The sequence below is a fragment of the Pyrgilauda ruficollis genome, unplaced genomic scaffold, assembly GCF_017590135.1.
Source record: "Pyrgilauda ruficollis isolate IOZ18807 unplaced genomic scaffold, ASM1759013v1 scaffold185, whole genome shotgun sequence".
Classification (NCBI taxonomy): domain Eukaryota; kingdom Metazoa; phylum Chordata; class Aves; order Passeriformes; family Passeridae; genus Pyrgilauda; species Pyrgilauda ruficollis.
In genome coordinates this window covers 740738-768568 of record NW_024517540.1, presented here as the reverse complement: position 1 = coordinate 768568, position 27831 = coordinate 740738, and the positions used below count along the sequence as shown (strand labels likewise).

Sequence of the window (27831 nt, the reverse complement as noted above, 5' to 3'; positions counted from 1 at the left end):
CATCCCATCCCATCCCATCCCATCCCATCCCATCCCATCCCATCCCATCCCATCCCATGTCATTGCCAACCCTCCACCCATGCCTGTTCAGTCCCCATCTTGTCCCCATGCCATGCCACGCCATGCCATGCCATGCCATGCCATGCCATGCCATGCCATCCTCCCCAGCCCATCTTCATCCTATGTCCATTCCCATCATGTCCTTTTCCTATTTTCATCCACTTTCCAATCCCATCCTCATCCCATCACTACCCCTATCCCATTCCCATCCATCCTATCACTGGTCCCATCCCCTCTTCCTCCCCATCCCAACCCATCCCAATCTCCACCCCCATCCCAACCCAACCCATCCCATCTCATCCCATCCCATCCCAATCTCCATCCCCATCCCAACCCATTCCATTCTCTTCCCACCCCACACCATTCCCATCCCACCCCCATCTCCATTAACCCTCCAGGGAATCCCGCTGCCCCATCTGCCACCCCTGGCAGGGGGTGCCCCCCCAGCTGTGCCCAGCTGTGCCCAGCCCTCACCGCTGGAGCAGCTGGGGCCGCGCCAGCCCGGCTCGCACTGGCACAGCTCGGGAGCCACGCAGCGGCCGTGGACGCACTCCTGGCTGCAGTGAGCTGGGGGGACACGGCCGAGCACGGGGCGTCCTCAGGGAGCTCTGGGGACACCCTGCAGCGGGCCACAGCCCCAGGGCCCCCCCGAGCCCGGGCCCCACTCACGGACACAGGAGTCCCGGCTCTCGTAGTAGCCCTGGCAGCACTGGTAGCGCCGCCGGTAGTCGGTGCGGACGGCCTGGCGGTACTCGGTGCGGTACACCACCCTGCGCCGCCAGGGGACACGGTGACCGTCCTGTCCCCGCTGGCCTTGGGGACACGCTGTGCTGGGACAGCCCTGCCAGCCCCCCGGCCTTGGGCACAGCCCCCCTCCAGTCCCGCCTGTCCTTGGGGACATCCTGAACCGGGACAGCCCTGCCAGCCCCCCTGTCCCCTCAGCCTTGGGGACACCCTGCACTAGGACCGCTCTCCCTGCCCCCCCTTGTCCCTCCTGCCCTTGGGGACACCCTGCCCAGGGACAGCTCTCCCAGACCCCCAGCCTTGGGGACACCCTGCACTGGGACTGTCCCCAGCCCCCCTCCAATCCTCCCAGGGCTTGGGGACACGCTGTGTTGGGATAATCCCCCTTCAGCTCCCCATGGCCCCTTGGCACTGCCCTCCTCCAGCCCCCGGCCTTGGGGACAGACCCTCTGCAGACCCTCCATGAACTTGGGGACACTGACACTGAGACAGCCCCCCTGAGCTTGGGGCAACCCCCGTCCAGCCCCTCCCCCAGCCCCCTAACTGTCCTTGTCCCAGCCTGGGGTGAGACATTCCCCCTCCAGCCCCTCACAGCCTTGGGGACACCCTGGGGTGGGACTGCCCCTCCATGAGCCTGGGGACACCCTGCAGTGGGACAATCTCCCTCCAGCCCGCCACGGCCCTGGGGACACCCTGCGGTCCCCGAGGGGCTCTGGGGAGCTGGGGGTGCTCCCACCTGTGCTGCGGGCAGGGCAGGGGGAGGCCCAGACCCCCGGGGCAGGGCTCGCTGGAGGACACCACGTGCGGTTTGGTGTAGGACTCCTTCACTGGCGCCGTGAAGCTGCGGGTGGGGGGAATTCAGGGTGACTGCAGGTCCTGGGAGACCCCACCGCTGTCGCTGTCCCCCTCCCCTGCCCCCTCACTCCTACCTCTCCCAGTAGCTGCAGACGTTGGGATCTCCGGGCCGGAGGGCAGCCAGGAGCCCGGCGTGCACCGCCAGCACCGCGGCCCGCAGCAGCATCCTGCACGGAGAGACCACGGCTTCACCCCGTGCCTCCGCACATTCCCGCTCCCCACCCACCGCCCCCGGCCCCAGCTCCACATCCGACCTCCCTGCAGGGCTGGCTTTGCATTCCTCCAGCCCGAAAAACAGCCCCGGCCCCGCTGCTCCCTGACCGCTGGCCTGTGCCAAGGGGAAACTGAGGCACGGCCGCTCAGCAGCCTGGGTGGCCCCACCAGCTTCATCCCTGAGACACCGCGGGGCACATCTGGAGCATCACCCCGAGCTGTCCTGGAGACCCCACGCTAAGGGGGGGATGCTGCCGGAGCTGGCAGCCCGGGGTGCCAGGGTGGGGCTGGGCACGGCGCCTCCAGCCCCTGGCACGGCGCCGCGCGGCCCCACTTCGACTCGCTCTGTGTTTATTCCCAGTTGAGTTTCCTGGATCCAGCAGCTTCTTGCTCAACCCAGAGAGGGTCCGGCTCTGCCGGGGCGGCTCTAGGAGCGTTTCCAGCCGGGGGCCGGGCTGGGAGGGCCGGCGAGCCCCGAGCCCGCCGTGCCGGGCGTGCTGTTTACCGGGATGAGCGTTTCGGGGCAGGACTGCCGTGTGCCAAGGAGGAAACAGAGGTTTCCTGATCAGCACAGCTGGATTTACCGGGGCTTCCTTGCTGCTCCGGCCATAGGACACCCCAAAGGTGCTCCCTGGGTTCATCCTCCCCCTCAGCAGAGCCCGCTCTGCGTTTTGGGGCCAGAGCATCCGGTTTGGGGTGGAAAAACTGTCAGTGGGAAAGTTTCCCCCCCATTTCCCTTCAACTCCCGGCAGTGAGGAATTAATTGCTCATCCGCTGCCAAAATTCCCTCCCATGGACCCTGCCGAGGGGGGAGGGCCAGGGGAGCCCCGAGCTCATCCCCAGGCTCATCCCCCTCTTCCAGCAACGTGGGGGGACCAGGGGGGTCCCAGCATTGCTGGGAAAAACAGGAACCACGGGGAGATGCTGGCAGGAAAAGCAAGGAGTCATCAAAACTTGCCGGCACGTCCCATCTGCTCCTCACCGCGGGGCTCAGCCCCCCCAAAACGGCAAGAGACACCCCCAGACCCGGCGCTGCTCTCCCCACTGGTGTCCCTAAGAGCCCCGCGGGTGGGATGAGGAGCATCCCACGGGTGATGGGGCTGAAAGGAGCGTGTGGGGTGAGGGCAGGGGAGCTGCCCTGCCCTGTCCCTGCGGGGGACAAGGTGGTGGCCACCCCACAGCCGCTATCTCTGCCCCGGCGCTTCCTCCGCCACAGCCCGGGGTCTGACGCGTTTCCTCGGCGGACCCGCAGGGATGGGGCTGGCTGAGGGCGAGGGGGGCACGGCTGCAAGTCAGGGGCAGGGACAGAGTCAGGGTCAGCTTTGGGGTCGCCTCGGTTGTCGCAGCACTGTCCCATGCCCCACCCGCTGGCCACCAGCGTCCCCTCACCTTGGAACCTGCACCATCCCGTGCCCCTCCCCGGGGCGCTGGGGACACAGTGACCGTCCTGTCCCCCTCCCACAGCGACCAGCAGGGGACGGTGCCACCCGCCCAAGCCGGCCCCAGGGTGCCCCGGGAGGGGACAGGGCACTCACCTGGCCGGGGGCCGCGGGGACAGGCAGGGTCAGGGCGCAGCGGCCCCGCCGCGGGGCTGGCCTGGCCGGCCGGGATGGCGCAGCGCGGCCGTCGGAAGCGGAGGGAGGGCTGGAGCTGCTCTCAGGAAGTTTGGACGTAGAGTCAACTACGGAAAAGGGAAAAAAATAAAAAAATCCCCTTAATTATTTTTTTTTTTTTTTTTTTTTCTTTTTTTTTTTTTCTTTTTTTTCCCTCTTCTGTCCAGAAACCAGAGGGTTTTGGCAGAGCAGCAGCACCGGCACTGCTCTCACAGAGCACTGGATGAGGAGAGGTCTGTGGGGACATCCTGGGGCAGCCCCTCAGCAGGTCCTGGTGCTGCAGGATGTCCCCTTCCCCAGGGCTCCGTGGCACCCATGGGTGCAGGGCCTGACCCGGGTTGTGCCCCAGGGCTGGGGTAAGCGAAGGGACTCCCAGAGCAAGGGGCAGCTGCTCTGTGGTGACAGCATGTGGGGACCAGGGTGTCCTTTGGCATCAGGGCAGCGGCTGCTGGCAGCAGAGCAGAGCCCAGGGTTGGTACCCAACACCCCTGCACAGCATCCCTGCATGTCTGGGACACATCATTCCTGCATCCCAACACCCTGGGCACATCCTCCCTGCATCCCAGCACATCATCCCTGTATCCCAACATCCCAGGACACCATCCCAACAACCCTGGCACCTCATCCCTGCATCCCAGGACATCATCCCTGTATCCCAACATCCCTGGCTCGTCATCCCTGCCTCCCAGGATGTCATTCCTGTATCTCAACGTCCTGGGCACATCCTCCCTGTATCCCAGGGACATCTCATCCCTGCACCCCAAGTCTCAGGTGCACATCCCCTGCCCCATTCCGGGCACAGTGTCCCTACACCCCGGGCACAGTGTCCCTACATCCCGGGCACACAGCATCTCCACATTTTAGGATCCTGGGCATATCCCAGGACTTCAGGCACGAGTCACCCCCTCACCCCAGACACCCCAGGATCCCTGGCCGTGTGTTCCCCTGCATCCCAGGATCCCTGAGCACACATCACCCCAAATCCTGGGATCCCTGCCTTGCATCACCCCCGGATTCCCAGCCATCCTCCACTTCTGCATCCCAAACATCACAATTAAATCCCGGACTCCTGACCATCTCCCCTCATCCCCACGTGTTCCCCCGACCCCGGGACACCCGGCCAGGCAGCTCAGCACCACGGGCCCCCTTGCCCAGCTGCCCCCACCCCCAGCACACATTAGCGGCTCCCGAGGCGCCGTTAATTGCTCTGCTCGTTACAGGAACAGCTCTAATCACTCACAACGATTTTCACATCCCAGGGAGACTCGGCTGCCCGCCCCCCTCGCCGTTCCTCTCCCCGGGTCTCCATTAGGATCAAGCCCACCCGCAGCTGGGGCCACCCCAAAACGGCGCTTCCCGGAGCAGGGGTGGGCGTGGGGGGCGTGGGGGCTGCGGCGCCCTGGAATGGGAGAGGATATTGGAGATGGGACAAGTTGGGGACATCCGGAGCTGAGGATCTGCTAGGGAAGTGACCCCTCCCTCCGATGCTTTTTAAGGTGTCCCCAGGGCGAGGGGGGGAAATATTGCTCGGGGACATTCCAGCGGCACTTCAGTGCTGAGATGCCTTTGCAGCCCCCCCGGGACCCTCGGAGCCGGAGAGGACGGAGACCCCCGAGTGCACTTTGGTGTGGCTGGGGCTGTGGATGTGCAGAGCTCATCTCAGTGCCGGGATCCAGCTGTACCCTCAGCCCCCCTAAACACCACCCCAGCAGGAGGGGGACCCCAAACACATCACTGATCCTCTTAGAGCGGACCTGGGGTCCCCTTAGGAGCTTTTGGGATGGAGTGGGACCCTCTAAAGGGCAGACCCAACCCTGCCGTGGTCAGAGCTGGTGGCACCAGGGCGCGGGAGGGATGGGACCCGCGGGGCAGGGTGTGAGTGGCGACCACCAGCAGCTGCACGAAGCGGAATCGGGCCCGGGAAGCCCCAGCCGCGATGAAACCGGGTGAGCAGGGCCAGCCCCGGTGCCGCTGGGGCGGCAGCCTCGCCAGGGAGCGGAGCCGTTAATTACCTCATTGCCAGAGTCCATTACCGCTCCCCCCGGAGCAGTGAAATGGAGAAACTTCGCTAGGAGGGAGGGGCGGGGGATAAAATCGATCGCGGGGTGAACCTTAACTCTTCCCTGACCGCTCTACGGGGGAAACTGAGGCACAGGCACGCCCACGAGGCATTGCCACGCCATGAAGGAATCTGAGGCACAGATGCAGGGAAGCCCACCCTGTTTGGAGAGGGGGTGTCACCACGCATGGTCCTTTTGGGGCACTGGTCTGCGGCAATCTCCAGCAAGGGGCTGGAAAAGCTCAAGGTTGTAATCTAGTTCCTTCCTCAAATTAGATAAGAGGGGAAAAAAGGCCATAAATCAGCGTGGGCAGCGATTAGAGACCCCAAGGAAGCAGGTGGGGGGCTCTGCCAGCCGGGTTGAGCTGCAGCAGAGCCAACCTGCCCATGCCAGGTGCCCATTTCCCGGGCAGGACCCTCAGCAAAGATCCAGGGAGAGCCAGAGGGGCCTGACCCTGCTGCAGGGCTGAGGGCTGCATCACGGGCTGGGAGCTCCCAGTTCCTCCAGTTGTCATTGTGCCACACCAGCACTGGGCACAGCCAGGTGCCACGCCAGCCCCAAACCCCACCACAGACCCCCTGACTGCTCCCACCTTGTGCCGTGCCTCAGTTTCCCCCGCGACCTCGCTTTCCTCCTGCTTATCTTGGGTCACAGGGGGTAACAAAGGAGCTGCCAGGGCTCTGCCTGTGCTGCCTAATTATCCAGATGAAATCAATTCAGCTCCATTATGGTCAAATCCAGGTCTCTACCATTACCAAGGCGGCTGGAGAGCCTGAGGAAGGATGATGGAGTGGATGCTACAGGGTATGTGATAACCCCCTGGTTCCGATGACAGGACACAGGGAAGGGGGGATGTCACTCTTTTGGGGGGATGGGTGTTGGCTTTGTGCTGGAAAATCCCATCTTCCACCTGGAGCCCTCGGCAAGGAGACTCCCCAGGCCAGGGTGTGGCACAGGAATCCCTGGAGTGCTGCCCAGGGTGGTCCTCATGGCACAGCCAAAACATCCCTGGCTGGGCTCGGGATGGGGACATCACCCCTGCCCCGGGGTGTGGGTACAAAGCACGGCACGTGTGACCCCTGCACCCGGCTCCTGTGCTCACAGCATCACTGCAGCCCAGGCAGCGTTGTCCCCTCATCCTGGGAGGATCCCTGGCACAGCACCTCCCCTCCAGCTCCTCTCCCCCACACAGGGCAGCTTCCCTGATGTGAAAATCCCCCTTTTCTCCCCAAAATGGCCCCATCCCACCTGCCCAGCTGACACCCCGGAGCACGCAGGGGCCAGTGCAGGGGAGACACGGTTTATTAGTGACTGATTTCGCTGCAGAGTGGGCGAGCATGGGGCAATCCCAACTCCCCCAGGTGAGCTGAGCCCCCCCAGCTCCTGCACTGACGCCGACCCCGTGCTGGGGTCTCCCAGCTCTGCCCCCCCTGAGCCAACCCACATCAGCCAAGAGCCTCCATCCTGGCACTGTGGGCATGCCAAGGAGCCAGGCAGCAGGGCCACAGCCCTGGGGGTCCCCCAGCCCAGCCCTCCAGCCCCCCCACCCCGGGAGTGGGCCGGCATTTTGCACTATAAATAACATTTCAGGCTTCTCCCGCCTCGGGGCATCAGTCCAGGGCTGTGTGGGGCAAAGCCGTGCCCCTGGGCAGCAGGGCAGGCAGGGGAACAGCAGGGAGCAGAGGGTGCCTGGGGGTCCCCACTCAGCCCAGGATGTCCAGATAGACAGGGGGTGTTTTGACGAGGGCCTGGAGGCGGCTGTGGATCTCCTTGATGGGCTGGCGCTGCTGGGGCTCCCGCTGCCAGCAGCTCTGCATGATGGCATAGACCTCGGAGGGGCACGTGCGGGGCCGCTCCAGCTCCCGGCCCTGCGTGATGCATTCGATGGCCTGCAGGAACAGGGATGGAGGTGGGATCCCCTGCTCTGGGTACCCCTGGGGGGGCTGTTACCATCCTCCTTGCCCCCCTCTGGGTTCCCCCAGGGTGCTGTTACCATCCTCCTTCCCCTGCTCTGGGTGCCCCCAGGGGCTGTTACCATCCTTGCCCTGCTCTGGGTACCGCCAGGGGCTGTTACCATCCTCCTTCCCCCCCTCTGGGTACCCCCAGGGGGCTGTTACCATCCTTGCCCCCCTCTGGGTACCCCAGGGGACTGTTATCACCCTCCTTGCCCCCCTCTGGGTACCCCCAGGGGCTGTTATCACCCTCCTTGCCCCACTCTGGGTACCCCCAGGGGGCTGTTACCATCCTCCTTCCCCTGCTCTGAGTACCCACAGGGGCTGTTACCCTCCTTCCCCTGCTCTGGGTACCCACAGGGGCTGTTATCACCCTCCTTGCCCCACTTTGGGTACCCCCAGGGTGCTGTTACCATCCTCCTTCCCCTGCTCTGAGTACCCACAGGGGCTGTTACCCTCCTTCCCCCACTCTGAGTACCCCCAGGGGCTGTTATCACCCTCCTTGCCCCACTCTGAGTACCCCCAGGGGCTGTTATCACCCTCCTTGCACCACTTGCTCACCTCAGTGTTGGAGAGTTGGTACCAGGGCTGCTTCCCGTAGGTGAAGATCTCCCAGAGCACCACGCCGAAGCTCCAGATGTCGCTCTCGGTGGTGAATTTACGGTACAGGATGCTCTCAGGAGGCATCCAGCGGATGGGCAGCATGGTCCTGCCCCCCACCTGCCCACAGCAGGGCTGTCAGCACGGCAGGGACCCTCCTGTTTCCCTTCCCCCCATCCCTTAAGCCCCAGGTTAGATGTAAGGCAGAAATTTTTTACTCTGAGGGTGGTGATGCCCTGGCACAGGTTGCCCAGAGAAGCTGCGGCTGCCCCATCCCTGGAGATACTCAAGGTCAGGATTTGGAGCGAGCAACCTGTTCTTTTGGAAAGCATCCCTGCAGGTTGAGCTGGAATCCTTCCAAGCATCCTTTCCAACCCAACCCATTCTGTGGTTAAACATGAATGGAGAAGGGGTGGGAGGCAGCAGCCACGAGGGAAAATTGAGCGTGGCCTCCCAGCCCATCCCAGAGCAGAGAGCAGCTCACCCGGTAATAGTCAGTGCTGTAGATGTCCCGGGACATGCCGAAATCACCGATCTTCACCACCAGGTCGTGGCCCACCAGGCAGTTGCGGGTGGCCAAGTCGCGGTGGACGAAGTGCAGGGAGGCCAGGTAGACCATGCCCGAGGCGATCTGCGTGGCGATGTGCAGCATGTGGCCCAGCGCCAGCGGCCCCCGCGGCTGCCCCGCGCCCTGCTCCAGGATCTTGGCATCTGGGCCGTGGGACCTGCGGGGCAGAGGGGCTGCTTGGAGGGCAGACAGAGGCTGTGCCCCCCTGTGGGAGCTCTCTTCGCAGAGAGAAGCAGGCACGGCTTCCCAAGGATTTCTCCTGGCAAGGCAGTGAGAAGCGCAGAATCACAGAAGGTTGGAAGAGACCTTCAAGGTCGTCGAGTCCAACCTGTTCCCTGACACCTCAACAAAACCACGGCACCCAGTGCCACATCCAGGCCTTTTTTAAACACATCCAGGGATGGTGACTCCACCACACAGAGAGAAGGAGAGAAAGCAATTCTTATCTCTGTTCACTGCTCCTGTTTTTTGCACACGTGGAGTGTGTTATGGAGATTGTCTACCCAAAGTGATTTGGTTACTGGATATGGGTGAAAGTTGTTTTGAGTGATTAGCCAATCACTCAAAGCTGTGTCTGACTGTCTGCAGACAGTCATGGGTTTTTCTTTATTATAGTATCTTTTTAGTATGTAATTTAGTATGGTTTAGTATAATATAGCTTAATAAAGAAATTGTTCAGCACTCTGAACCATGAACCATGGAGTCAGAGCACATTATGGGGGATGCCCCAATTCAATACTCCCTGGACAAGGGAAAAGGGTAAAAATAAAGGGCTGGCATGTGGGGAAAGGTGCTCACGTGTGTCCAGACACGGGCAAGCACTGGTGCTCACACACAGCAGAGAAAGGTGTGCACGTGTGTGTGTGTGTGTGTGTGTGTGTGTGTGCACATGTGGGGAGGGAAGGGCATGGGGTGCAAAGTCCAACGGGGGTCAGAGTGTGTGTGTGTGTGTGTGTGTGTGTGTGTGTGTGTGTGTGTGTGTGTGTGTGTGTGTGTGTGTGCACATGTGGGGAGGGAAGGGCGTGGGGTGCAAAGTCCAGCAGGGGTCTGAGGACACCCCAGGGGGGTCAGAACACACACACACACACACACACACACAGAGGTGTGCATCCTCCCCTGGCACACGTGGGCACACAAGGGAGAAGCGTGAAACGTGTGCCCACGTGTGCCAGGGAAGGGAGCGTGATCAGAAGGGAAACACAGAAGGGAAACGTGCTCACATGCGTGTGTGCGCACAGGGGAGTTACACACTCACAGGGGAGAGGTGTGTGTGGGTGTGCACACCTGTGTGTGCACACGGGGCAGGGCACACACGCCTGTGCACACACACGGGGGGGTACATACACAGGGAATGCACGCCACACCTGTGCATGCACAGAGGAGGGCACACACACAAGGAAGGCACACACACCTGTGCGTGCACAGGGGAGGGCACACACACCTGGGCACACACAGAGGAGGGCACACACACCTGTGCATGCACAGAGGTGGGCGCTGCACACACACCTGGGCACACACAGAGGACACACACAAGGAAGGCACACACACCTGTGCGTGCACAGGGGAGGGCACACACACCTGGGCACACACAGAGGAGGGCACACACACCTGTGCATGCACAGGGGAGGGCACACACACCTGTGTGCACACACAGTGAGATCACACACACCTGTGCACGCACAGAGGCGGGCACACACACCTGTGCACACACATGGGCCCTGCAGAAGGCAGCAGGTCGAGGTGCTAGGTGGTGTGTCAGGGTGCAAGGCAGCAGGTTGGGGTGCAAGGCAGCGTGTCAGGGCACACGGGGAGGGTGTGAAAGCAGCAGCGTGTGTGAAGTGGGGCGTGCGAGCCCAGCCGGGGGCCAGCGCGGCTCCGGCCGCCCGCAGCCCTCGGTGCCTTTGATGGCGAGCGCGGCTGACAGCCCGGCCGGGGCGGCCGTGGCCGGGGGCTGGGGGAGCTCTGCTCGGCAGAACCATTAATGCCAACTCCCATAACAATAATCATAAAAGCCACGTCTCAGAGCTCCTCGCGCGGCCACTAAAGCGATGCCTCTGGCAGCCCCCCCCGTCTAGCAGCAATACCTGGGGGGGCAATCGAAAAGTCTCTGCTTATTCCAGCTGATGGCCAATCTCTCTCTATTTAAGCCTCTCAGACAGCTAATCTAATCAATATTGCAAGGAGGGCTGCATTAGCAGGGAGCAGGCTGGCTGCGCTGATGGAGAGGCAGATGGGGGGCTCGTGTCCCCCCCCGTCCCACCTGAGGAAGCGGTTGAGGTCGCCGTGTTTCATGTACTCGAAGACCATGATGAGGGGCTCGCCCTCCGTGCACACGCCGTAGAACTTGACGATGTGCTCGTGCTGCAGCACCGTCAGCAGCTCGGCTTCGCGCTGGAAATCCAAGCGGGCGCTCTCTGTCACCTCCTTCAGCGCCTGCCGGGACACGGCATCAGTGACACCCCCCCAACAGACCCCCCTCACCCCCACACCGCGCCCCCTCCTCACCTTCACAGCCACCAGCATCTTCTCCTGCTCCGGGAGGAGGTTGTAGCACTCGGCCAAGAAAACCTTCCCGAAGGCGCCCTCGCCCAGCTCCCACTTCAGCACGATGTCCCGCCGCTGCACGTGATGCACGCCTGGGGGGACCCCCACCCGTCAGTGCCCCCCGGCTCGGGTGTGAGCACGAGGGGGTGCTCGGGGACCGCAGTCCCCAACCCAAGCCTTACAGGCGTTGCAGAAATACTGGGGGTTCTCGATGAAGTTGCTCTTCAGCCCCTCCAGCTTGCTCTCAGCTGAGGAAAGGGGGCTGCTGCCCAGGTTCATGAAGTGCAGGGACATGGCCAGGTCATCCTCTTGGGCCAGCACTGCTGAGCCTTGTGGGGACAAGGACAAGGCCATCAGAGGGTCCCCCAGCCCCCCCTCCCCAGCCTGTGCAACCAGTGCCAGGCTCTGCCGAGCAACCCCCTGCTCGTCCGGCCCCCGGGGGCCAGGCAGCCCGATCAAAACCATTTAGAGGCTGAATCCATTCCAGGAGTGAATTAGCAGCTGCTGCCCACACTCCCGGGGGAGCCAGCACCTCTCCACGGGTGTCCCCCCACCCAGAGTCCCTCTTCCCACACCTGTGACCCAACCCAGGTGCCACAGGGACGTGGGGACCGGGCTGTCCCCGTGTCACAGCCCGAATATTGAGTCACCAGGCTGGGGGGACTCACGGTTAATGCCGAACTTGGAGCGGCGCCCGCACTTGTTGAGCAGGATGAGCATGACAGAGAGGGAGAGGCAGGCGAACACAGCCAGCGCCACGGCCACCGAGACCTGCTGGCAGCGAGGACAGCGCTCAGGACCAGTCCCACCAGGTCCCTTTTCTCAGCCCGTGGGATGGGAACAAGCTGTGAGATGGTTACAAGCCCCAAGACATGCCACAGGGGAAACTGAGGCACTGAGACTGTCCTTCATCCCCATCATGTAACCCACATCCCCTTCAGTGCTGGTTTGGCTGTCCCCAGGGGGTTTGTCCCACCCTCTCACAGGTGTCCTGGTCCCCCCATCCCACACTGCAGAGCGTCTCCTCACCCCAAGCGTGTGCTCATCCATTGTCTCCACAGGCCCCTCCAGCGAGCTGTTCCTGGTGCCTGGGGCAGGGAGAAGGTGCAGGGTGACTGTGGGGTCCCCATCCCCCTGAAGTGGCCCTGGCAAGGACCTGGACACCCCAGGATGGGTGGAATGTCCAGTTTAGGGGGGCCGGGGCAGCAATCCTGGCCACTCACCCAGTGGAGACAGAGACACTGGAGCAGCCCAAAGGGAGAGAAAGGAGAAACACTCGTTATTCCTCAGGTGGGAGCAGCCCATCCTTCCCCCTCACATCCCTGGGGAAACTGAGGCACGCCAGGGCTCGTATAGACAACAGGCAGAGCCCAATACAACCCCTCCTGCACACCAGGTGTGACACAGCTCCTCGGTGAGACGGGGGACACCCCAGGCAGCCCCCACCTGGCACCTACCGGGGATGGGCTCCTCAGGGCTGAAGCTGAAGGGGTTGTCCATGAAGCGCACGTGGACGCTGCGGGAGGCCGAGCCCAGGGCGTTTTGCACCACCAGGGTGTAGTTGCCGTTGTTGACGTGGGTGGGACGGTTGAGCTGGAGGCAGCCGTGGAGGACGGTGGAGTTGTGCTCGTACTCCATGATGAGGGTGTGGATGTAGGGCCCCTCCACCAGCTCTGTGCCGTTGAAGAGCCAGCGGACGCTGGGGACGGGGTTGCCATCCACGGAGAAGGGGATGCACCAGGAATGCCGGGGGATGGCCGTGTCCAGCAGCAGAATCACGGGGGGAACTGGCAGAGACAGAGCTGGGTGGGTTCCTGAGGCAGACCCCCTGCCCAGCACCCAGCCCAGCCCCTTCTGTACTCCTCACAGGTGACGTTCAGCATCACACTGTCCTCTGCCAGCCCCGCCGTGTTCTCTGCCCGGCACACCAAGTCCTTGTGGTTGAGGTGGGAGGAGACATTGTTGATCTCCAGGACGATCTCCCAGTCTGAGAGCTGCAGGGAACACCAGGATGGGATGAGCAGATGCCACCCCCCAAGCCTGGCCAGCCCCTGCATCCCCCTGTTCCCACCCAGCAGTGAGAGGATGCTGGGGGGGGTCAGCGCTGCTGGGCCATCCCCCTGGAAGGCTGAGCTTGCCTTGGTGACAGCGAGCAGCTCGGGTCCCACCTCGGGGACCACCTCGGGGACCACCCACTCCGCGGTGGCCGGTGGGTTGGCGCTGATGTGGCAGGTGAGGTTGACACTGTCCCCTTGGCGCAGCACCGCCTCGGGGGGCTCGATGTGGATGCTCGGGGGGTCTGCAGGGGCAGGGAGGCCGAGCCACGTGTGTCCCTGTGTCCCTGCCATCCCCAGCCAAACGGCTCAGGACAGGGGGCAAACGCAGGGGCCAAAGCCATCGCCAGGCACGTACCACAGGCGTGGAGAACCTGGCTGCCCAGGGGCACGGGCATGCTGCCCTCCCAGCAGAGCAGGGACTGGTTCCCCAGCTCGGCCCGGCTGCTGTTGTGCCACAGCTGCAGCCAGCGCAGGCCACAGGAGCAGTTGAAGGGATTTCCCACCAAGATGCTGAGATGGAGCAGGGAAGAGAACACAGGATCAAAAGGACTCCATGCCACACACGTTTGTGTATGTCCCAGCAGAGTCGGCCAAGGCTGCACCTGGGCACCCCCAGCCTCCAGCTTTGTGTCACACATGCCCCATGTGCCACCCCCATCTCTGTCCCCACACCCATGGACGTGAGAGCCACCATCTCACTGCACCCCCAGCTCTGCCTCTGTGTCACTTGAGGGGTACATCCCCAGTGGGAGATGCTCTGCACCCACCTCCCCCCTCTCTCTCATCACTCACAGCTCTTGCAGGGGCAGGTGCCAGAAGGTTTTCCAGGAAAGGCTTTGCAGTGCATTGGAGGAGAGATTCCTGTTGGGACAGCCCCCATCAGCCGCCCCTTCCCACTCAAACTCCCATCCAACACCCGCAGAGGCTCTGGTGGCAGCACCGGGGCTGTCACACCGTGACCAAGCAAAACCGGCTCTGCCAGGCGTGCCACCAGCCCCACACCCCAGAACAGGGTCCCCCCATTCTCGGGGGGCAGCACAGGGCTCCCAGGGGGGGCCGGGATCGATGCCCAGATCGATGGTTTCCCACTCAGCAGCAGAGCCCTGCGTGCCCCCTCCCCGGCCGGGCTGATGTGCCCGCGGGCAGCGGGACAGCATCGATCCCGCCCGGGCACGGGGACCGGCCACCCTGCAGCGGGGACAGCGCCCGGGGGCCGGGGGGGCTCATCCCCGAACGAGGGGAGGGGAGTGGGGAAGGGGAGACTCACACGTGGCTCAGCCTGGGGGTGTCCAGGAAGGCATCGGCAGAGATGTGCTGCAGCCCCGACCTGGAGATGGTGCTGAAAGGAGGGAAGGGCTGAGCACTGCGCCGTGAGTCCTGAACCTCCGCTCTGGGAGCTTCCCCTGTGGCTGCTTGCAGTGGGATTGAGCTCTGGGGATCCCCCCCTCCACCACAGCCCTTCGCTCTCCCCATTTCTCTGTGCAGGGACCCCACCCCTGGGGTGCTCACAGGTTCCGGAGGTCCCGCAGCATCCTGGTGTCAGCTCGGGTCAAGGTCGTGAGCTCCGGCTGGTTCTCAATGACGCTGGAAGGCAAAGGAGGGGGGTCAGGGGAGCAGCCCACGACCCCTCACGAGGGGTGTGAGAGCCCTCCCACTCCCCAGGCTGTGGTCACAGCCGGGGATGGGGACAAGGATGGAGCTGAGCCGCCCCACTGTGCCTCAGTTTCCCCTGGGATGAGCTGGGAAGAAGGGGGGATGGCAGCAGGTGATCCCGATGGTGCCGAGCCCCTGGTCAGTGTGAACTCTGTGGGGTCAGGGCTGAGTCACCACTTGGAGCCCACACAGAATAAGTTTGCTGGGTGTCAGCCCCATTCAGCCTTTGGGTCCCCACCTTTTCTCGCACCCCAGTGTGTCCTGCACTGTGACAGGGACACCTCTGTCACTGTCCCTGCACCCTTTTCTCCAGGCAGGAGATGAAGAAAAGCCCCTTTGGGAGCAGGTGCAGGGATTTTCCCTGCCTCACCCCACTCCTGTGAACCCCAAATCACAGGGGCTGGATAATTTGGGTTCAGACCCACACCATGGGGGGTTTGGTCTTTCTGACCCTGGTGAGGATGGGACGAGAGCAGCTGGGGCAGTGGGATGGCTGGGGGTCTCTCTGGGACACCATCCCCACCACCAGCCACCCCACCCCACCCCACCAGCCAGCGAACAAAGAGCTGGCAGCGCCTGTGGCGCAGCATCCCCTGCCACGTGGGGAAACTGAGGCACGGGGACACCGCAGCCAGGCCCCAGCAATGCGGCACAGGCAGGGCTGCGGGGTGGGGGGAAACCCCAGAAACTGGGGCACTTTGGTGTCCTGCAGCACCCCGTCACCCTGCCCCCCAGCACCCTCCTATCTCTGCTCGCTCAGGCCCTTGTCTCCCCACCACACATCCTGCAGCAGGGGAAGGAGTGGGAGCAGAGCAGATGCCCCAAAGCAGCAAAGCTGGGGTGTGTCCCCCCTGCATGCCAACCCACAGGTCCCAGGACACAGCGACAGCCCCAACAGGATGGGGACAAGCGGCTGCCCACAGCCCTGCCCTCCCTGAATGGGCGCTCCCTGCCCGGGGTCCCTGCTGCATCCTCAGCGTGTTGCCGCCGCTGGCATCGCCGCAGGAGGGGGTGAAGAGCTGCCCCCAGCCCCTCGCTTGCTCCCTGGGGGGATGCTGCACCCCCCCACCCCATTTTGCAGCCCCCAGTGCCTCCCACCGAGCAGGCGCTCTCCTCACAGCGACCCCAGCCCATCCAGCGATCCCTGCTCCAGCCCAGCCCGGCCATCCTGCCCCCGAGCTAATCACCTCCGTCCCCATCACCGCCCAGCCCTCCAGCTCTGCTGTCCCCAGCCACAACCACCACCATCCCATCGCTCCCACCCCTTCTGCCTGCTCCCCAAAATCCGTCACTCCCAACCCCATCAGCTCCGTCCCCGAGCTCTGTCACCGCCAACTCCATCGCTGCACCAGCCTCATCACTGCATCCCTCAGCACCGTCACCCCCAGCCCCTCCGCCTGCTCCCCGAGCCCCGTCACCCCAGCTCCTCTGCCTGCTCCCCGAGCTCTGTCACCCCCAGCCTCGTCACCCCCATCTCCTCTGCCTGCTCCCTGAGCTCCAGCACCCCGACCCCCGGCCCCACTCACACGTCGGTGAAGCTGCCGCTTCCCAGCAGCGAGGCCAGGCTGCTCACGGTGTCGGGCTCCCGGCAGAGCAATATCCCGGCCCCGGGGCAGCGGCAGGACCGGGGGCAGGCACCGGCAGCGCCCGGGGCTGGCAGGGACAGCGGCAGGAGCAGCACGGCCAGGCACAGCCAGGCGAGCAGCGGCGGCATCGCGGGGCCGGTCCCGGTGCCGGTCCCGGGGCCGGTCCTGGTCCCGGTGCCGGTCCTGGACCCGGTGCCGGTGCTGCCGGTGCCGCCAGTGCCGCCCTCCCTCGCACTTGCCCGGCAGCCCGAGCACGGGGCCGTGCGGGGCTTAAAAGCAACGCACGGACCGGCCTCCCGGGAGGGGCCGGCGGCTCCCCCCGCCCCGGCACCGCCCCCGCCCCGGCCCCAGACACCCCCAGCCGTGATTCACCGGCATCGGGAAGGCTCCGACCCGGGACAGGGGGATTCCTCACACTGGCACCGACCATGGAGCCCGTCTGTGCCCTGCCCGTGCCCTGCCCGTGCCCTGCCGCCACCCTCCCTGCATGCTGGCACCATACACCGGCACCCCCAGCCCCACCAAGCGGATCCATCCCACCAGTGGAACCCCCAAAATTCCCAGGGCACACCCGTGTACACACAGCCACCACACCCGCTCCAGCACCTGGCTCAGGGCGGGCTGCAGTATAAGGGACAGAGCTTGTCACCAGCCCACGGGCCACCTACAGTCCCCCAAGCTGTCACACCCCCCCGACGGTGCCCCCAAATCTCGAGGCGTGATGGTCTCGCCTGGATGAAGCTCTTCCCCAGCACCCCGTTATGTCGGGGAGCAGAGATGCTGGAGACCGAGGGACGTTTGGTGGCACAGTGACCATGTCCCCAACTGTCCCCTCCCACCAGGACCCACCTCGCCCTCCTCCCCGAGGTGGGGCAGGACGGGACAGGGCTCCCCATCCCCACCAGGACGCTGTTTTGTCCCCGAGCTTGCTCGGAAGCACGTCGGGGGGTGGCTCATCCCAGCGCTGAGCCCGCACCCTTCCCCCCATGGCTCATCTCCACCGCCAGCGCCCAGCGGCACCCACGGGGCCTCGATTCCTTTGGGGTCACCTCCCGTGGGGCCCCACTGGACACCCCAGCACCCCCCCCCTCCCCTCCCGGCAGAGCGGGCCAGCGGCTGTCGCCACATCCTCCTAAATTCCACTGCTTTGACGTTTTTCTCTAGAAACGCCCCCGGTTTGGGCACCGCAGGGCAAAGCCACAGGACGCAGATAGGGCTGGGGGGGTGGGGAGTGGGAAGCCCCTTGTGCCGCCCCCCCCCCCGCGACCCCCCCCCAAACCAGGCACTGCCAGAGCTGAGCTTCGTCCCCTTTATTCGCGCTCAGATTAGGCAGTGACGCCCCTTCCGTGGACCAGCACGGCCTCTGGGAAGAGACATCAGGGCACCCCAGGCTTCTCTGAGACCCGTGACTCAGTTTCCCCACCCGGGAAAGGTGTGGGGATCACAGGGGTCGCTGACCTGGGGAGCGATGACAGGGGCAGGTTGATGGGGGACCCCAAATGCCAAACCCTGCTACCCATTCCCATACCCACCTTATCCCACCCCCCCAAAAAAAGTAAGGAAAAATGCGTGTTCTCCTCCCAAGCAGCAGCCCCCCACTCCCTCCCCCCATCTCGGAGCACCCCCAATTTATTTTCAGGGGAAATGCATCCCACGGACCATCCTTGCCTTGCTGCCACCCTCCTCCCAAGGCACCCACTCCTCGGCTGGGCCCTCAGAAGCAATAAATAATGCGGGGGGCTCCCAGCAAGTGGGGGGTGGCTGGAGAGGGGCGTGGGGTGCAGAGTCCAGCAGGGGTCCGAGGACACCCCGGGGTCAGAGCGAGGCTGTCCCGTTGGGGAGCTGCCCTGGGCTGTGGTCCCTGCGTGCGGGCAGGGGGGATGCGGGGGGCTCATCCTCCTCGGGGGATGGATCTGTCTCGGTGCTGGAGGGCTCTCCCGAGCCGTGATGGCCGTTCTCGGGGCTGTAGAAGAAGGAGAGGGTGCGGAAAGCAGGCGCCATGTGGTCCTTGATGCGCTCCAGGAGCTGCACGAAGGAGGGGCGCTGGCGTGGGTTCTGCTGCCAGCACAGGCACATCAGCTCGTGGCTGCGGAGAGAGGGCACCCGCTGGCTTTGGGGGGCTCCTAACAGCCCTCCCAGCACTGCAGAGAGCACGATTTCCCCTGGCAGCCTCTCCCACAGCAGGGTGGGGGTGTGAGGGGCTGTCCCCAGCACTCACAGCTCGTCGGGGCAGTTCTCGGGCCGCTCCAGGATGCCGTTGTCCATGACAAAGCGCAGGACCTGCTCGTTGGACATGCCCTGGTAGGGCTGCTCGGCCAGCGTGGCGATCTCCCACAGCACCACCCCGAAGGACCTGCCAGGGCACCGCTGCTCAGCCGGGGGATCCCCAGATGCCCCCGGCTCTGCCCACCCCAGCACCCACCAGACGTCAGACTGCGTGTTGAAGATGCCGTCCTTGAGCGCCTCGGGGGACATCCAGCGCACGGGGAGCAGCCCCTTGCCCCCTTTCCGGTAATAATCCGTCTCATAGATATCCCGGGTCATGCCGAAATCTGGCGGAGGAGGAAGAGGAGGAGGAAGGTGTGGGCAGCAGGAGACAGGGCTGGCACCACCACTGCCCACCCACTGTTGCCCTTTGCTGACCCAGGGATGGGGCAACTGAGAGGTGTTTTAAAAACTTGGATTCTATTTTCAGTCTCATGAGAAGGGTGAGACAATACAGATGTTATAATTCATGCCATTACAATCAGAAGCTAATGATTTCTTAATTACAATATACTATAAGTGTTTCTTGGCCTATCAGCTTTAGCTACACTATGTTGTAAATGCCTTACAGTAATCATCTAAAATTACTTTGTGGGTCCTGCTACAATGCATCTTTCATAGTTCTATTTCTCTAAAGTATCTAGTCTTATTTGTAAGGCTATCTTTTGCAACTTGTTTCTAGTTCAATTTTTCTCTCAACAATGTCTGTCTTATGGTATTTCTAAGGTAGTATCTTATCTCAAGGTTTGTATACAGATGCACACGATGTGAGTCTTCTCACAGAATTCACAGAATCACTGGGTTGGAAGAGACCTTCAAGATCATCGAGTCCAACCCAGCCCCAAGACCTCAACTAAACCCTGGCACCCAGTGCCACAACCAGGCTTTGTTAAACACATCAGGGATGGTGACTCCACCACCTCCCCAGGCAGCCATTCCAGAACTTTATCACTCTTTACATGAAAAACTCTTTCCTAATATCCAACCCTTGGTGAAGCTTAAGGCTGTGTCCTCTGGTTCTGTCAGTTCCTGGAGAAAGAGCCCAACCCCACCTGACTACAACCACCATCCAGGAAGTTGTAGAGTGATGAGGGCACCCCTGAGTCTCCTTTTCTCCAGGCTAAACACCCCCAGCAGCCTCAGTGGTTCCTCTCAGGGTTTGTGTTCCCAGCCCCTCTCCAGCCTCGTTGCCTCCTCTGGACGTGCTCAAGCATCCCCACATCCTTCCCAAACTGAGGGGCCCAGAAATGGACACAGTTTTGTCACAGTTTGACAATTTTCTATACATTTTTCTCTCCCACCTCCAATCTTGACGGTGAAGTCCTCGGACACCATGCAGTTGCGGGCGGCCAGGTCCCGGTGCACGAACTTGTTGGCGCTGAGGTAGGCCATGCCGTCGGCGATCTCGCCCGCCATCTGGATCATGTCCTTCAGCGACGGCGGTGGCAGCCCGGGGTTGTTCTGCACCGTGCACAGAGTCAGGGCTGGGGCAGGGGTGTGCCAGCACCCCCCTGGAGCAGGGTGAGTGTCCCTTCTCCTGGCACCTGACCAGCCCCTCACCTCGGCTTCAGGCCTGAGAGAACGCAGGTAGCTCTTCAGGTCCCCACGTGTCATCAGCTCCATGATGACCAAAGCTGGCTGGCCCTGGGATACCACGCCCAGCAGACGGACCTGCAGGGACAAAGAGGGCTGGCGTGTCAGTGGCCAGACCCGCCACGTCCCCTCCCTCCCCCTCAGCTGCCCACCTACCACGTGGTGGCACTTGAAGGCTTTCATGACGGAGGCCTCGTTGAGGAACTCGATGCGCTCCCGCATGGTGGCCAGCTCGTTGACTGTCTTCAGGGCCACCTTGGTCTCCTCTCCCTCCGTGACCAGCCCCAGGGCCACCCCCTCATACACCATCCCAAAGGAGCCCTGTCCCAGCTCCCGGATCACTGTGATCTTCTCCCGGGACACCTCCCACTCATCAGGCATGTACACTGTGGGGTGAGTGGGGATCACCCCATCCCCGTCACTGTGACTAACCCCATCCGCATCCCCATCCTCATCTCCATGTCATCACCATCCTAGTCCCTGTCCCCATTCCCATCTCCATCCCATTCCCATCCTCGTCTCCATCCTCATCCTCATCTCCATGATGGAGATGGAGATGGAGATGGAGATGAGGATGGGGTGGGATGGGATGGTTTGGGGATGGGATGGAGATGGGATGGGAATGGGATGGAGATAGGGTTGGGATGGGATGGAGATGGAGAGGAGGATGGGATGGTGTGGTGTGGTGTGGTGTGCCCCTATAACCAGACCTGGCAGGGCTGGGCAGGGGATGCCACAGGGGGTTCTCACCTCACTCTCCCGGCTGTACTTAATCTCATACTTGAGGATGAGCCCGTTGGGGTTCCTGGGCTCTTCCCAGCGCAGCAGGACACTGTTCTTGCCAGCCGGCTCCCACGTGACGTTGCCAGGAATGTTGTCAGCTTGCACTGGAGAGAGGCACAGAGGGAGTCAGCTCCTGAGGGCATCACCCACTGCCAAGCCCCATCTCAACAACATCCCAGCACGGCCAGGGTGGGTTTGGAAGGGCTGGGGACGCACGCTCGGGCATGGTCCTGGCGAAGACGAAGGTGGCGGCGCTGCAGCCCACGGTGTGCGCGGCGTGGTTGCAGGCGTGGATGTCGATGCGGTACTCGGTGAAGTGGCGCAGCCGCGACAGCACCGCCCGGTCACGCACCACCTTGTCCTCGAAGATCTGGAAGTCAGGCTTGGGCTCGCCTCCCGGGCGGCTCGGGGCCAGCGGCTCTGCTGAGGAAGCGTTGGCCGCGGATGTGACGGCCACCACGTCCCTGCGCTGCTTTGGGGTCCTGCAGGACATGGGGACAGGAAGTGGTGGGGAGTTGAGGCGCTGGGGTTGTCCCCCAAAATTGGTCAGAGGAGGGGAGATCACCCAGGCTGGTGTGGTCCCAGCTCACCTCTGTGGGTTCTTATTGATGGATGTCACCTTCCAGGGTGGCCTGACACAGTAGGAAATCAGTTAAAGGGTCTGCCAGGAGCAGCCACTGGACCCCCCCACCCAGGCAGACCCACGCACCCAGCTTGAGGGAGCCCCCCAAAGCAGGGAACCCCCCCAGATGGCACCTGGGGATGGTGATGGAATTGTGGAGGAAGTTCTCAAACTTCTTCTGGAAGGACTCGGCCTCGCCCTCCATGCGGAGCTGCCCGTCAGTGGGGCGGCAGGGGCAGCACCTCTCCTCCGCATCCTGCTCCCCCTCAGGACCATCCCCAAAACCAAAACGCGTGTCTGCGCTGCTGGTGGGCAGCTTCAGGCCTGTGGGCAGCAACGGGCAGGGCTGGCAGAGCCTGGCTCAGTGGCACCACCCTCGTTCCCCTGGTGTTCCTGGCTGCTGTGCTGCCCCTGCTCGGCCTGGCCTCACCTTTGTGGCAGTAGTCGTTGATGTAGAGTTCCATGTCCTCGGCCAGCTGCTGCCACAGCACCAGGTAGTAGACGATGTTGCCGTTGCGCTGCGTGGGCGGTTTCCAACGCACCACGATGTGGGAGGAAGAGTTGGACATGGAGATGACATCCCGGGGCACCGTCGGGGCTGGGATGACACAGGGGTGGTCAGTCTTTCCTGAGGGTGGGGGGGTTCACCAAGGGTATTGCCAGCCCCCTGCCAGCCCCTTACCCGCTGGCATGGTGCGGATGTAAACCACCTCGCTCTGTGCCCCGTAGTTGCGTCCTTCCTCGGCCGTGGTGAGGGTGATGGCGCGCACAAAGATGGCATATTGGGTCCAAGGACGGAGATTGAGCAGCGTCACCCCTGGCTCCTGCTCACTGCTCAGGGGTAGATCCACATCCAGCACGTTCCAGCTCTGGGCCCCACAGGCATCCTGTCCCACGTACTCCGACACATTCTGGAAGGGTCTATCCCACACCAGACATCAGGGAGCGTCCCGGGAGCTTCCAGCAGGGACAGAGGACACCACAGGCTAGCATTCCCAAGCCCTCCACAACGGGGCAAGAGGCAGCACTTACGACTCCTTGTAGTAGACAATGAAGCTGAGGAGGTCCCGGTACTCGGGGGGCCGGTACCGCTCCCACTTGAGGAAGATGCGATCGGACTCGGTGACGTTGGAGATGAAGCGCAGGGTCTGGGTCTTGCCTGTGGGGAGGAGGCAGGGCTCAGGCAGAGGGTCGTGGCACTGCTGGATGTCCCCATGCCCGTACTCACAGGACGCCCGGTCCCCGTTGGTGCGGGGGTTGATCTCGGCTTTGTTCTGCCGGCCCTTGGTGCCTGTCACCTCCTCCATGCGATAGATCTCGGCCAGGCACAGCTTGGGATTGAATGCAAAGTACATCTTGCCCACAGGGATGGAGAGGATGTGGTGGCTCCAGTCCCAGAGCTGCTGCAGGTTCTGGTTGTCCAGGACATACAGGGTGTAATTCCTGGGGGAGGAGGTATGGATGGAGGCAGTGGGCAAGGGAACCTTCAGGGCCACATGTCCCCCCCAAACCCACACCATCCTCACCCATCCACCATGGAGTCACCACGGATCAGTTTTAGGTTCTTGAAGAAGGACAAGGAGACGAGGGCAAAGGAGTGCTTGATCTTCAAGAAGCCCGTGATGGTCTCAATGAGTCCCAGGCTGCTCTGCAGCTCCGAGGCCAGGTTATCTGGGAATGACACACTGTGTGAGCTCAGGGAGAAGGGCACCTCCCCATTAATTCACTCTGCAAGGCAAAACACCCCCCTTCCTCCACCCCCTGCCCTCCACAGCAGCTGCCCCACCCAGGGTGGGTTTGGCAGGCACTCACAGCCCCGGCGGATGTTGAGGATGAGGTTCCCCTCGATGAGGGTGCAGCCCCCCAGCTCCTGCGCCGCCTGCATCGAGTCGATGGTCTTGGTGCCCACCTTGCACTCCTTGGGACACAGCCCCTCGCACTTGTGGCAGAACATGCTGCAGGCAGGGTGACAGGGACGGGACGTGAGCCAGCCAGCGCGCCACCACCGTGCCCGTGCCGGGGCACCGGGGACACCCCCACCTGCTCTCGTTCCTGGTGTATCCCGAAGGACACTCGGACAGGCACTGCCGCTGGTGGATGACGAACTTGGAGGCGTCGCGGGGGTTGTCGGAGACCTTGCGGAGGCTGGCGCAGTACTCGGCGGTGACGCAGCGCCAGCCCTCGTACTCGTAGGTGCGGGGCGGGCACGAGGGCAGGCAGTGCCCGTTGAAGTGGAAGTGGCGGCAGGCGACGCAGGCCCGTCTGTCGTGGGGGCGGCCGCAGCCCCCCAGGCACTCGGCGTGGCAGCACTCGCCCGCTGCCGTGCACGCCGAGCCCGCACCGCACGGGCACACTGAGAGGGGAGACACGGCACGTGGGCACGGAGCCCAGCCTTGGGCTGCACGGCTTGGGATTGGGGTCAGGGGGGAGAGGAGAGAGGTGGGAAGGGCTCGGGGGGCTGCTGGCATCCTCCAGGGCTGGGGGAAAACAGGAGGGAGGGTGGGGTAGAGAGATAGACAGAGGGAGGGATGGGGGGATGAAGGGATGCAGGGAGGGAGGCATTCAATGATGGAGGAATGCAGGGATGGAGGGAGGAATGGATGGTGGGATGATGGGATGCAGGGAGGGATGTGGGGATGGATTTGATGATGGAGGAATGCAGGGATGGAGGGAGGAATGGATGGTGGGATGAAGGGATGCAGGGAGGGATGTGGGGATGGATTTGATGATGGAGGAATCCAGGGATGGAGGGAGGAATGGATGGTGGGATGAAGGGATGCAGGGAGGGATGTGGGGATGGATTTGATGATGGAGGAATCCAGGGATGGAGGGAGGAATGGATGGTGGGATGAAGGGAGAAATGTGATGCAGGGATGGATGGTGGGATGAAGGGATGTAGGGAAGGAGGGACATGGGGGTGGATTTGGTGATGGAGGAATGAAGGGATGGAGTGAGGGATGGTGGAATGAAGAGAGAAATGTGATGCAGGGACAGGAGGGATGCTGGGATGTGGGGATGCAAGAATGGAGGGAGAAAGGGAGGGATGCAGGTATGCAGTGAGGAATACAGGGATGGATTAATGGAGAAGTGGATGGAGGCATGGCAGCACTGATGGAGGGGTGCCCAAAGGGATGGAGGAACGGATGGACAGCTGTGTGATGAGTGAGGCTGGCCAGGCAGGTGGGTTGATGGGTGGCTGAGTGAGCAGCTGGATGGCTGGATGGGGGGCTGCATGGAGGGACAGCAGGACAGATGGATGGACAAGGTGGGGCTCAACCCATGCTGAACCCCATCTGCCCAGTGCAGCCAGGCCGGGGCCACAGCTGAGGTTGCAGCCCTGATAAGGATCTGTGTTTATAGTACATATTTCATTACCAGCTCTCCTGTTTACAGAAAACGAGCTCAGGAGGGGCCTGTATTTACCTCGCCGCTGGGAAAACACAGCAGCCAGGAGCTGGCCTCTCCTCGGAGGATGATACAGCACGGATCTGGTTACCCCACCGTGCTGCCTGCACAGCACACTCCCTGCAGCAGGGGAGCCACGGCCACACGCCGGCTCTGCCATTCCCAGGTGGCCCCACCAGCCTCCTCCAGCACCCTCCCCGTTTGCCCCACAGTGCAAACAGCACCATCCCAGAAAAGCAGCACAACCAGACCCCGTGCCAGCAGCACCCACCTTTCTGGCAGTAGCTGGAGGTCCAGCAGCGATAATCCAGCTGTCCGTTGACGCTGGTCTGCACACACGGCTTCTCCACATCCAGGATGCCCGGGCAGACATCGGCACACTCTTCAGCCAACTTATTGCCGACGATGTAGGTGCTGTCCCCGCTGTCGGGCAGCAGCAGCCCCCAGTCGATGGTGGAGAGGTGGCAGAGCTCCTGGTTGCGCTCAATGCGCACCGAACCGCGGAGGATGTGGCCCAGGCTGTGCAGCCCCACGTCCCGCAGGTGCGGCATCTCGAAGATGACCAAGGCGTAGCTGAAGAAGAGGTTGGTGCCGCGGATGACGGAGAGGTTGGGGAAGAGATCCCGCAGGCTCTCCAGCCCGTAGACGCGGAAAAGGAGCAGGTACTCTGTGATCATGAGCAGGCGAGGGAAGCTGAGCCCCCGAAAGTCCTCGGCGCCCGTGGTGAACATCAGCAGGATCTGCAGGTTGCCTTCGATGATGGAGCAGTTCTCCAGCTTCCGCAGCTGGGAGACGTCGTTGCGGATGTCCATGCTGCCGCAGACTGGGGTGGCGAGAGGGGGACCCCATGGGCAGCAGCAGGGACAGGGCAGCTGCCCCCACTCCCACCCAGGGACCCCCAGGTGATGCTCAGGGGGAGTTTAATATCCTGGTGCTGCCTGTGAAGCATGGCTGGAATTGGAGACGCGAGCGGCTCTGGCAGCAGCCGACACGCCGCGGCTCTCCGGGGCACGGCGTGTCCGTCAGCAGCGATGCTAACGAGGCCTGGCAGGCTACCCTGCCCCACGTCAGCCCCACAATCAAGTCCCAGCCCTGGGGGAAGCTGTCTGGGGGTGCAGACAGCTTTTCTCCTTCCTCAAGTTGCAGGGCAGCTGTGGGTGCTCACAGATCTCCCCACTCACGGTTACCCAGTGAGTGGCAGCTCCAGCAGGGCTGTCCCCATTAACTCCCCCTGGTCCCCAGAAAGATAATGGGGCATGAAAGGCTACCACAGGTGTCCATGTGGCACGGCCCCAGCCCCACACTGGCTGTCCTGGAGCTTTTTCACCCAGGAATGGGCAGCATGAGCCCCAGCACCTCCTGCTTCCTAATCCTGGCACAGATGCAAGAGCCAGACTAAGCACAGAGCTTCCCACTGACAGCATCCCCAGCCAGAAACCAGGGCCAGGTCCTGGAGGGGATCAGGTGCATGGTACACCCCTCGTCTGCCTGCTGCCAGCCCGGGCTCATGGCCATGTCCTTGTGACCTCATGTTTGGTGGTGATTTTCCCCTCTTGGTGCCACCCATGAACCGTGGGCACTGCGGCCCCGTGGGCACTGTGGCTCTGGCAGCTGCCCATAGCCCCTCTCCCCAGGTTCAGCCCCTCACTGGGAGCCCTGTCCCCTCCCTCTGAGGACAGGAGGGTCCCTCTGTCCCACTGCGAGGGTTACCACCCCTGCTGCCACCATCACCTCCCTGACCCTGCAAAGTCCCCCTGTAAGGGGAGGGGGTCTCCCCTGCCCCTGGGAGCACAGACAGAGGACAGGGGTCCCAGAGGGAGCAGGCACAGTGACGTGTGTCCCTTGGGCAGCTCTTGGTGCTTCATCCTCCTCCTCCACTGCTCCCATCCCCCAGCACAGCCCCTCGGTGACTGGGGAAACTGAGGCACGGGTGATAGGGAGAGGGGAAGGCAGGACAAATGACAGACCCTCCTCATACCCCCAGCTGTCCCCTGTCGTGGCCATGAGACCCAGGACCCACGGCTGCCCCCTCCCCACCATGGCACCCCCTCCCCAACTTTTCCCACCCCAGCAGCTGCGCAGGGAGCAGCGCTCCCAACTCCTGGGACAATTTCACACCATCCCGGTGGGGCTGAGGGACCCATCTCCGGCCAAGCCCCCCACTCCACTCCCCTCATCCTATCCCAGCAGTAGGGGGCTGCCACACTCTGCCCCTCCTGCCCAGCACGGGGGGTCTGCAGCATTGGGGGGCAAACTCAGGGAACACCCCAAGAGCTTTGCCTCGGGGCTTGTCTCTTGCAGACCCCTGAGCACAGGCAGCCCCCGCCCCAAAACTGCCCCCCAAAGCAAGCACCCCCCACCCCACTCCCAAGCACTTACTTTCGTTGGGAGCCCACACGGGGGGCACTGGGAGGTGGCCAAGGACCAGCAACATCACCCCCATCCTCGGCCCCATCCTCGAGCGGGACCCCCAGGGCCCCGTCCCCGCCGCTCTCGGGCTCTGCCGCACCGTGTCCGGCGCCGCTCGCCGTGTCCGGCCGGTACCCGGGGAGCGCCGGGACTGGGGGGGGCCCACGGACCCCGCCCGGACCCTGCGGCCCCTTCACTTTTGTTTTCGGCTGCCGCACACAAAATATTTAGCCTGACAACTGTCAGGGC

At 63.1% G+C, this 27831-nt stretch overlaps 3 protein-coding genes across 3 annotated transcripts in view; all 3 read right to left on the bottom strand.

Moving 5' to 3' along the window:
• The window catches only part of PEAR1 (platelet endothelial aggregation receptor 1), a 9688-nt gene extending 6148 nt beyond the window's left edge, over positions 1-3540 (bottom strand). Inside the window, exons 1-5 of the mRNA XM_041464888.1 lie at positions 3408-3540; positions 1734-1826; positions 1541-1645; positions 730-830; positions 420-627 (exon numbers count right to left, since the gene is read on the bottom strand). Of these exons, the coding sequence (XP_041320822.1) occupies positions 420-627; positions 730-830; positions 1541-1645; positions 1734-1825 (506 nt within the window). The 5' untranslated portion in view covers position 1826; positions 3408-3540. The remainder of the gene's footprint in view (positions 1-419; positions 628-729; positions 831-1540; positions 1646-1733; positions 1827-3407) is intronic.
• Positions 3541-7160: 3620 nt separating this feature from the next.
• Positions 7161-16633, bottom strand: NTRK1 (neurotrophic receptor tyrosine kinase 1). The gene is made up of 17 exons (XM_041464886.1): positions 16446-16633; positions 14776-14850; positions 14534-14605; positions 14059-14127; positions 13622-13776; positions 13357-13508; positions 13077-13203; positions 12667-12996; positions 12433-12450; positions 12239-12297; positions 11878-11980; positions 11392-11538; positions 11171-11301; positions 10926-11098; positions 8582-8822; positions 8059-8217; positions 7161-7434 (listed from the first exon to the last, which is right to left on the bottom strand). Exons 1-17 carry the CDS (start codon positions 16631-16633, stop codon positions 7249-7251), a joined length of 2385 nt encoding a protein of 794 aa, XP_041320820.1. The 3' UTR covers positions 7161-7248.
• A 1196-nt stretch (positions 16634-17829) lies between these two features.
• Positions 17830-27681, bottom strand: INSRR (insulin receptor related receptor). Its single transcript, XM_041464885.1, has 19 exons — positions 27553-27681; positions 25445-25996; positions 23809-24121; positions 23581-23723; positions 23295-23439; positions 22997-23211; positions 22801-22927; positions 22451-22689; positions 22199-22366; positions 21903-22092; positions 21737-21778; positions 21363-21628; positions 21114-21250; positions 20520-20813; positions 20331-20441; positions 20072-20231; positions 18928-19057; positions 18724-18858; positions 17830-18591 (listed from the first exon to the last, which is right to left on the bottom strand). The coding sequence occupies exons 1-19, from the start codon at positions 27626-27628 to the stop codon at positions 18321-18323; spliced, it is 3714 nt and encodes a 1237-aa protein (XP_041320819.1). The 5' UTR covers positions 27629-27681; the 3' UTR covers positions 17830-18320.
• Between the last annotated feature and the right edge of the window lie 150 nt (positions 27682-27831).